Raw genomic sequence first — 11,113 nt, forward strand, 5'->3', positions numbered from 1 at the left:
TTCATGGTCACATGAAATTTCAAGAGTTTCAATTTTTCTTGTTAAATATGGAGAAAATATTACTTGTATTACCAATTTCACAGATGTTTTGTGAGGTTCAACTGAAAGAATATGAAACAATTAACTAACTTGTAACAGCTATATGAATGTCAGTTTCTTCCTCACTTTCTTCCTTCTTTCCATCCCTTTCTCTATTACCTTTTCCTTCTCTAACCCTCCAGATCTCTTTCTCCTATTCTTTCTCTCTCCCTCCCATAGTTTCTTTTTCTCTTGACATCTTGCTGCCATCTGTCAGTGGAAAAAAGAGATTAGGCACTGATATCAGTATGCTTTCTGACTTTTTTCTTTTAAGGCAAGGTTTGTGATATTATAGAAAAGGAAAATGAGTTAATGAAATTCCAGGATTGTTCAAACTGTTAATAAACCTGTGGATGACTTTATTCAAGTCTCTTCCCCTCCCTAGAGCTCACTTTCCTCACGTTAAAATAGGGAGAGCAAAGAACGATATGATCTCTAAGGCCTTTTTTGGATCTAATACTCTACAACTGTTTCTTCAATCATTTAGGGAAGGGAGTTCTAAAAACAGCAATTACCCAAAACACTTCTATGTAACGAACACTCTTCTTTAGCCAACAAATATTTCAGAACTGGAAAGAACCTGAACATGTACTTCAGCCTGCTCACATCATATTCATGAAGGTCAAAGTCCAGAGAGAGGACATGATTTGGCCAAGGTTGTAAGACCTGAAAACAGAATGTGAACCTGGTCTGCTACTAGTCCTAATTTTAATTCTACTAAACAATTCCACTTTCCACCTGGTCAATAAAATAACAATTTCTTTCTGCCTGAAAAGGAAAAATATTATGGTCAATAATAGTGTTGCTTGGGCCTAATCTCTGCCACATGTAGACTGACCCAAATTGCCTTTCCAAAAAGAGTGAAGGAAAATTCCAAGTCCACACAGCTTAAGAAATGGTAAACTATTTTAGACAACTAAACACTGCGATTTATTTAGAAAGTTATTTTCTGAAGAATTCTTTGCTTAAAGCTCCTTTAACATCTTTGTTCCTTAAGCTGTAGATCATAGGGTTCAACACTGGAATCACTGAAGTATAAAACACAGCCACCACTTTCCCTTGTTCCACTGACTTCTCCGAGGGTGGTGTCAGGTACATGAAGAAAAGAGTTGAGTAGAATATAGTAACAGCTGTCAGGTGGGACCCACAAGTAGAAAAGGCCTTACACCTGCTGTCTGCAGAACGAAGCCTGAAGATAGCTGGGAAAATACACAGATAGGAGATGAGAATGACGAACAGGGAAAACGTAAAGTTAAACGCAGCAACAACAAACATAGAGAGTTCTTTGTTGTAAGTACTAGAACAAGCTAGTTTGATGAGAGGAGGGTCAGCACAGTAGAAATGGTTAACCTGATTGGGGCCACAGAATGATAAACTATAGGTCCACATGGTCTCCATGAGACCTGTGAGGGAACCATAGACATAGGGCACTGAGATGAGAGAGGTGCAGACAGTGGGAGACATCTTGCTGTCATACAGCAGAGTATTACACGTGGCCATGTAGCGGTCAAAGACCATCACAGCCAGGATGTAGATTTCCACATGGACCAAAGCAATGAAAAGGTAACACTGCACCAAACAGGATGAATAGGAGATGGTGGCCTTTTCCACTATGAAAGTCTCCAGCATTTTAGGACTCACATTGGAAGAGAAACAGAGGTCCACAAAAGACAAGTGACTCAGGAAAAAGTACATGGGTGTGTGAAGCCGGAGATTAATTCTCACTAGTACCATCATCCCCAGGTTGCTCACCACTGTGATGATGTAGATGGTTAGAAAGAGGACAAAGAACAGGACCTGAAGCTCCTGGCGATGGGTTAGTCCCAAGAGAATAAACTGGAGGTTTGTAGTGACATTCCCACTCATTTCTTCCCTATGAGGGAACTTCTTGATTTTGTACCTGGTAATATAGAAGGGTCATTAAATGTGGACAATAATAAATACATTGAGTTATTTTACATAAAATTAAGTAAAAATGTATTCTTTTCGAAAAGTGGATGCATTCCATTCTCTTCCTCTTAACTTTCACTGTTATTATGCTTTTATTTCCTCCATTTCCACAGAAAGTACCTCCTTGGGTAAGCAAGGAAGCTTGCGGTGGCACCCCCTAAGATTGGAGACAGCAAGGGATAATTCATAGAATACTGGACATAAGAGGAAGCATGAGCTAGGTGTGGATCCCACCTCTGGAAACAAAGGGGTCATGGAAACACGTTGTTTAAATCATTTTTACTCATTTTTTTCTTAGTCTTTTTTTCCTTCTGATCCTAATTATTATGGCTGTCAGGTACAGATGTAAATATTCTTAGAACCATGATTGACACCTGTGATTAAGCGTATAATAGGCTGTAATTAGTGGCATATCGCCATAATATCTTTATTTCTGTTTTGTCTTTGTTCATCTTTATATAGACTCTCTCTATTACACTCCTCCTACTCCAGTTCCTAAATTTTCTTATTGTATTTGCACATTTGTTAATGTGCACAATATCATTGTACCATACTTATTTTCTTCATTTCAAATTAGGCATAATCTTTTAGAGACATATTTTAGCTCCAACAGCCATCCTGTCAAATCTATCATATAGAAGTTCAATTTAACTCTTTGCATTGGAGTTTCCGCTTCATCCTTGACTATTACCCAAATTTGCAGCATTTGCCTTTCTTGCTTATGGTCTCCAATTAATTATGGTTCACTTCTATATAAGGAGCTTGATTGCTTAGTCTTTTCTGGCAACATCGTACTTGTATTAGAGTTACCTTCTTGCGATCTGGAAGTATCAGACACTTCCCTACCTGCACTGAAGAGAGAACAAAGCTTCAACCTATGTCATGAGTCTGATTTCCATGGAGTTATTAACTGGGCAATTCCCCATTTAAAAAAAATAAAATAAAATAATTTGTTCCAGATAAGAGATACCTCCACTGACGTTTAGAATTTGTCATTAAAGCTTTGACTTTATAAGACATAATTTTGTGTTCAGTCCTCAAGAGAAAAGAGATGAGGAAGTTTGTTCCTAACAATAGAAAACAGATTAGGAAATTGAACTGTAATGACAATGAGTCTTGCAAAGGTGATTTACAGACAAATCATCTGACTACAAATCTGTTTCTCTCTGTCTCTTTGTCTCTCTGTCTCTGTTTCTTTCTAGTTTACTCTCAATATCTCTAATGGATTAGGATTGCTGTTGTTCAGTCACTTTCTGTTGTGTCCTAATCTTTGTGACCCCATTTGTTTTGTTTTCTTTCTCTTGGCAAAAGTACTGTAATGGTTTTCCATTTTCTCCTTCAGCTCATTTTTACAAATGAGGAAACTGAGGCAAATAGGGGTAAGTGATTTCCGCCAAGGTGACAAAGTTAGTAAATACATGAGGTTAGATTTGTGGTCAAAAAGGAGAGTCATTCTGACTATCCACTGCACTGATTGCCTCTCATTAAAAGTCTTAAAGCCTAATTTGATAAGCACCTGTTTTTATATTGTAGAAGACATTTTTCTTCAGGTGCAATTGAATTCAGAGTTTCTTTGTTTTTTTTATGCCACGGTCACTTTCCTATTTGGTGAACCTTATGGGCTCCTCCTTAGAATCATGTCCTTAAATCCATATAATAAAATACATAGGATTACAGAGAAAATTGATTATGCTTATTTTTTCCCATTCAAGTTCATAAAGCCTTCTGAAATGTATCCCCAAGGGGACATCTGTACACCCCAAGTTAATGACCTTTAATAAATATCCCCTGAAGTCCTTTACAGCTCTGATTTTCTATTATTCTATAAATATGAAATTTCCATTTTATACTAAAATATGGAACTTTGCATTGCTCCCTATGAAATATGCTCTTAGTGTATCAGCTCATCATCTTGGCTCTTAAGAAATTTGGGGATCTGAGCTCTGTCTCTCAGTATATTAGCTATCCCTCCAAATTTCGTAATTTTTGCAAATTTGACAGCACGCATCTATTCTTTCATTCAAGGAATTATCAGAAGTGTTTAATAGCAGAAAGTCAAAGACATTCCCAAGAACTCCTGGATTTATTTGACTTCTTAAGGATTGCTCCTTGGGTGCTATTTGCTAGTTCCACTTACATTAAACTATTATGCTTTAGATGATCCCTTTCCATTTCATTTATAAGCATGGCATGAGAGACTTGGTCAAACTCCTCGATAAATATGTGTCCTATATTTTCAAGATGACCTTCTCCCAAGATGCTAACATGGCCTTTCTTTTTTGAAGGCTTTACCCTTATTAAGCAGCGGAGAGTAAAACAACACCTTTGCTCCTAAAGTCTTTAGTCTTCCCTGGAATTTGTAATCTCTAGTTATGCCTCTGGAGACATCTTGAGGCCCCACATGAATCACCAACCTCTGGCATCCTTACTATTTCACAATCTATAATCCCATTACCTAGAGGGTGTTGTGGTCATCAAATTTACCAGATTTGGGGAAAGGCCTATTACTTCTCATGCCCTTTCACCAGGAAGACCTCAGCCTTTCCTATAGTTTACACTGCTTGTAAAAATACTCACTTTATTGCCATGCAGCAAGCACTCACAAATTACCATTCATTTTCTTTTTTGTCTAAACATTACTGAACAAGCTCTTTCCTGAAGGTGTTTACCTGGGGATCTACATAACCACTGCCTGGAGTAATTAACTTGCATCTTCCTGAAAGAGTCTATTTGTTCCCTCTGCATCAACACCTCTTACTCATTCTTCTTACTTAACTACAAGTATTCAGCTGTTATTCCTCCCTTCTTTCTTTGCATCACACTGATTCTTACATACTCTGACCCCGCAACCCCACGTAGAACTCCTGTTTGCCGTTACCAGATTTTTTCTTTATTTTTATCTTGAAGCTCACCTTTTATTTTTGAAAGACTACTTCATTCTCTTACTGAAGTACAAATCAGGGAAATTAACTCGTTGTTACTGAAGCTCTTTTCTTTTCCTGTCAAATAGATACTGGTCTACATGTTTTATATCTCTGGGCACTATCAAAAACAGAAATATGAATCAATGTTAATGTCTGCATTCTCCCAGTTTTCTATATAGGCAAAGAACCTTAATATTAAGAAGCTAAGTTTCAACTTTGAAATGGAGATAACAATGATTACACTATCTACCTCACACAGTTTCTGGAGAGATAGTAATTTGTGAATTGTACAACACTATAATTATTTTGACATAGAAGTGCAGAAATGAGAATATTTCCATAATTTTAGAGAAAAAGAAACATAAAATTTACTCGACCTGATTCTATTCATAGAAAGATATTTCATTAGATCTAAGAGGTAAAAAAGAACTTCAGAGATTAAAAAGCCACAAAATTTTGTAGGGATTTGAAGGGATATCAGTTACGATAATTACCTTATTTCGTAAAGGAAGAAACTGAAACCCAGAGAGGGGATATACCTTGTTCAAGGTCTCACACTGAGAAAGTCAGTGGCAGAGACAGGCTTTAAACCTCCATCTCCTGCCTCTTAGTCTCTTGTTGTTTCCTCCAGCAGATGGCTTATCATTTTCTATGCAAAACTCTCAAATCCCTTTTCTTCTGGCCACTCTCTCCAATATTCCATAATTAAAATGTCACACTCTATAAGAAAAACAATGGAATAAAAGAAATCAATGGATAAATTTCTGAGTATAATTTTACAAAATGTCAGGCCCACCTGAGAAAAGATATTTTCATACTGACAACAAAATCAAAGACAGAACTTATCCAGAAGGATTTATACCTGGGATAATAATTATCCATTTTATCGCTGAAGAATTTCATAGACACACCCAAGAAGAATAATTCAAGTGGGGAATCTTGAACATTCCTGAGGTACATCCTAATTGAGAGGAATGCACTATTTTTTTCACACCAAAATGAGTGTGCATTTTATTCCTTCCTTGAGTCAAATGTGATGAGAGTAAGTTTCATGTTTTCTCTCTCACCTCACCCCTTTTTCCTTCCATTGGAAAGTCTTTTTCTTGCCTCTTTGATGAGAAATAATTTGCCCCATTCCATTTCTCCCTTTCTCCTCCGAAAATATTCCTCTCTCATCCCTGAAATTTATTTTTTTTAGATTTGATCCCATCCTATTCAACTAACCCTGTGCTTCTCTGTCTCTCTGTCTCTGTGTCTCTCTCTCTGTCTCTGTCTCTCTGTGTTTGTGTTTGTGTGTGTGTGTGTGTGTGTGTGTGTGTGTGTAATCCCACCAACTACCCAGATACTGATAAAAGTTTCAAGAGTTACAAATATTGCATTTCCACGTAGGAATCGAAACAGTTCAACTTTAGTTAAGTCCCTTACGATATCTCTTTCCTGTTTACCTTTTAATGCTTCTCTTGATTCTTGTGTTTGAAAGTCAAATTTTCTTTTCAGCTCTGGTCTTTTCATTAAGAATGTTTGAAAGTCCTCGATTTCATTGAAAGATCATTTTCCCCCTGAAGTATTATACTCAGTTTTGCTGGGTAGGTGATTCTTGGATTTAATCCTAGTTCTTTTGATTTCTGGAATATCATATTCCATGCCCTTCCATCCCTTAATGTAGAAACTGATAGATCTTCCATTATCCTGGTTGTATTTCCAAAATACTCAAATTGTTTCTTTCTAGCCACTTGCAATATTTTCTCCTTGACCTGGGAACTCTGAAATTTGGCTACAGTGTTTCCAGAAGTTTCTCTTTTTGTATCTCTTTCTTTCAATATTTATTTTGCCCCTGATTCTAGAATATCAGGGCAGGTTTCCTTGATAATTCCATGAAAGGTGATGTCTAGACTCTTTTTTTGGTCATGGCTTTCAGATAGTCCCACAATTTTTAAATTGTCTCTCCTGGAACTATTTTCCAGGTCAGTTGTTTTTCCAATGAGATATTTCACATTATCTTCCATTTTTTCATTCTTTTGGTTTTGTCTTGTGATTTCTTGGTTTCTCATGAAGTCATTAGCCTCCATCTGCTCCATTCTAATTCTGAAGGAACTATTTTCTTCAGTGAGCTTTTCAACCTGCTTTTCCATTTGGCTTATTCTGCTTTTTAAAGCCTTCTTCTCGACATTGGCTTTTTGAACCTCTTTTGCCAATTGAGTTAGCCTGTTTTTAAAGGTGTTATTTTCTTCAGCATTTTTTTGGGTCTGTTTTAGCAAGCTGTTGACTTGCTTTTCATGATTTTCTTGCATCTCTCTCATTTCTCTTCCCAATTTTTCCTCCACGTCTTTTACTTTATTTTCAAAATCCTTTTTCAGCTCTTCCATGGCCTGAGACCATTGAATATTTATTTTGGATGTTTGAGATACAGAAGTCTTGACTTTTATGTCTGTATCTGATGGTAAACATTGCTATTCCTCATCAGAAAGGATGAGAGAAGATATCTGTTCACCAAGAAATTAGCTGTCTATGGTCTTATTTTTTTCCCTTTTTTGGGCATTTTCCCAACCAGTTACTTGACTTTTGAGTCCTTTGTCAAGAGTAGGGTGTACTCTGGGTGTCTGTAAGATCTCAGTTCCTCCAAGGTGGCACAATCAAGTATGTACACTGGTCTGGGAGCAAGCAGCAATTTTTGTGCCCAGAATCTGAGTAGTAGAGTTTCCTCTCCACAGTCACCTGGCCTCCAGTTCCACCAAGCCAGCACTGGGAGATGAGATTCAGATAAGTTGCAGGGTCAGGGCCGCCATTCCATGTGAAATAATTATCAACTGCTCAAATCCCCCAGGAGCATTAGGTGGGTACAGGGCCTGTACACAGGGCTGAGGTAAGAATCTGCTGCTCAGTGCCCCCGGGTGCTTTATGATCCAACAATGGATGCGGGCTGCTGTGGGAACTGCTGATGCCCAATATGGCCTCTGTCACAGCTGCCTGAGGCTGGAGCTATGGGAAGGCTCTTCTCCCTTCTCAGCCAGCTGAAAAAACCCTCTCAGTGACCTTTGACGCCTGTGGGTTGAGGGTTCTGGGAACCACTGCTACTGCAGCTGGGTATTCAGCCCCCGAGGCCCGCTCACATCCTCGTCTTGAGCCATGCTGCATGGCCAAGGCTGGACTGGGCTCTGCTCCGAGTCCAGTTCAACAGACGTTTCCCGTAGGACTTTCAGGTCACCCTGGGCTGGGAATCTCCTCCATTCTGTTGTTCTGTGGCTTCTGCTGCTCTAGAATTTGTTGAGAATCTTTTTCACAGGTATTCTATGGGCTGTGGGGGAAGAGGTAGTGTATGTGCATCTTTCTACTCCACCATCTTGGCTCCCTCCCAGCACTATTTTTTAATCAAGAAATTTGAAAATGCTTACAAGTTTTGCTTTGCATTCATTGGTATTTATGTTTCCATTACTATGAGGTTTTTGTGTCTGTTTTGTCATAAATATGCAGAGTAATTAGACATATCTGTGACTGGCATCATTACACTTAAAAACTTTAGGAACAGTAAAGCAATTCCTACTTGGCATCTTTGGGTACTGTATAAGTGCAATACACAGATCTAGTAGATATCCAGAATAAAAGGGGACTTAATCCAATAGAACACTAAAAACTAGAAGACAGTTGAAACTACAGATCATAAAATATCAGGAAGTCAAGGACATTAGAATGGACATAGACTGTGAAGTGTCATAATTGGAAGGACCTTGAAATGAGATGGTCTGAAGCCAAGAGGTAAAGTCATTAGCCTTGAGTCACCCAAACAGTAAATGTCACAATTTGAACCTAAAATGAGATCACCCAAAGACCACCTTTTATTCGTTTACATTCTCTTTTATTGACTTGGTTCTGCTCTCCACAATGCAACATTTTGCCAATCCCCATACTTTTCTGAAGAGGTCAGCCCCTTCGTTGTGTCAATGAAGCAGACTGCCTTTTGAGGTTCTCTAGTAACCAAATTTCTTTGGATTCTAGCCAAGGCAGATGTGCCTCATAATGAATTCTACGTTTTCACTATTCGTAATTGTATTCAATCAACATTCAGAAACTTCTCTTAAGTGACTACTATGTGCCAGGTACTGTGTCTAAGCAATAGGGATACAAAAAAGGGGCAAAAGACTGTCCCTGACCTCAAGCACCTTGCAATCTAATGGGGGCACATGCAAACAAGTATATAAAAAAGCAAGCTGGATACAGGAAAAATAGTAAATAATTAATTGAAATGAGATTCCACTCTCACTGCTTTGTAATCCCTAAGAATTTGCTCATTCCAGCCACAATAATCGGGGCCACAGAATTCCCTGTACCCCCAGGTACCTGGGAACAAATCCTAAATGATAAGGTTAAGGGGACTCCTTTACATTTCACCTCTCATTCCCACTTCATTCTTATTTATTCCTATTCTCTAGTTGATTTTCCTTCCACAGATGCACAAATAAAAGAGAACATTATCTGATTGTGGTTGAACTAATGGCAGTGGCTTATGAGGTTTCACAGAAGAATTAGATGGGCCTGTTAAGCCTGAAAGGTGTGTGTGTGTGTGTGTGTGTGTGTGTGTGTGTGTGTTTAAGGGAAGGCTATATGCCTTAACTGGAGAAACTGAAGAAAGAATAAAGGGTAGGATTCAGAAACAAGAGAAAGGTAATAACAGTGCGAAGTTCTTGCCAACTTATCCACACTCGTCACCCCCAGAAATACACACACTGATACCAGGATTGTCCCCTCAAAACAGGGCAGAAAAGGCTAGGAAAAAGATATAACCAAAGGTGTCTACAGAAAGCCTAGGGGATGACGGTCTTCATGTCCAGAGAAATCAGTCATCTGAAGCAAGATCCTTGAATTGTTAACCTAGAACAAAATATTCCATTTTATGGGAATGAGGGTGATGGTACGTCTAGAGAAAGGACAGGACAGTGTGCCTAAGGTGTAGACAGATTGTTAGTGAGAGGGAAGGAAAAAAAAAACTCCATCACTGATCTGTCCCTGATAGTTTTTCCATAGTAAGTCAATTAATTCTGCCACCTGTTTATTGTACTCCTGAAGATTACCAAAAATGAAAAGAGAGGAGACAGAAACTGGAGAAATATGTAGAAGCATATATTTTTCTATAGAACTATATGTCATGAAGTGTTGATTGGAACCTGGTATTAGGTAGGCAAAGATGATCAATGAGTCTATATACTTATATTCTTATACATATACAGAAGGAAGAAAGGATTCGAGAAGAAATGAAGAGTTAAGGAAGAAAAGAGGGAAGAACGAAAAAGGGAGAGAGGATAGGCGGGAAGAATTAAGAAAGGAAGGAAGAAATAAAAGAAGAAAAGAGGGAGAGAGAAGGAAGGAAAAGGATGAAAATGAATAATTATAATAGTATTAATGTATTGTATACAATATATAGCAGTAACATTAATAATTAATAACAGTGAAAAACATAAAACTTAAATTTATACAGTGCTTTGGGGGTGGCAAACAACTTCACACATCTTATCTTCTCTGTGTCTCCCGAGTTCTTTGAGGTAGTTGCTATTATTAACTGCATTTAACAGATGAAGAAACTGAGTCTTGCAGAAATGCAAAGCTGGTTTTCATGTTAGTGACTTTTATAGTTATTTCACTATTTTATAGAAATGTTTTACAGTTCTTTTCTCTAAGATAATTGTGGTAGCACTCAAAATTACAAGTCTAAAGATTGATCTCACATCCAAAAGAAATGTTAGAACTATAAACAGTGTGTTGCATAACAAAAATCCTCGTAAGCCCAAGAGACCTTTCATTAGCATTTGGATTTATTGGACCAATTGCTTTTACAAATTTTATAAAAGAAAAATAACTGTGTGCTTTAATTTGTCAATGTAATCTTAAAGTAGCCTAGACCTCTACATGCTTTCGTTTATGTTTTTGTTTTATTAGTTTTTCATTTGCTATTTTTGGAAGCTACAAGGGTGCAGCAAAACTTTGTTTTCACATAGGTAGTCTGATGCACATGATTGAAATGCTAAGAAGTTACATGAGCTGGTATGTTCCAGAGGCATAATGTGGACAATCATCTTCTTGGCTCCAAGCCTTCTATCTATGACACCATGTGGTATAGCATTTAGCAACTTAAAGATCACTGTGATACTATGACCAAAAATAACTAAAAC

The 11,113-nt window shown here is 37.8% G+C and overlaps 1 protein-coding gene across 1 annotated transcript; it reads right to left on the reverse strand.

Annotated features, from left to right (window-relative positions):
* Positions 1 to 1,020: 1,020 nt before the first annotated feature.
* LOC140523259 (olfactory receptor 5M8-like) lies at positions 1,021 to 1,944 on the reverse strand. Its single transcript, XM_072638212.1, has one exon. The coding sequence runs from the start codon at positions 1,942 to 1,944 to the stop codon at positions 1,021 to 1,023; it is 924 nt and encodes a 307-aa protein (XP_072494313.1).
* Positions 1,945 to 11,113: the final 9,169 nt, after the last annotated feature.

This window comes from Notamacropus eugenii, chromosome 2 (genome assembly GCF_028372415.1).
Source record: "Notamacropus eugenii isolate mMacEug1 chromosome 2, mMacEug1.pri_v2, whole genome shotgun sequence".
Classification (NCBI taxonomy): Eukaryota; Metazoa; Chordata; class Mammalia; order Diprotodontia; family Macropodidae; genus Notamacropus; species Notamacropus eugenii.

What these genes read in the sequence shown, in the direction of transcription:
- LOC140523259 (XM_072638212.1), bottom strand. Translation starts at nt 1,944, where the DNA reads ATGAGTGGGAATGTCACTACAAACCTCCAGTTTATTCTCTTGGGACTA.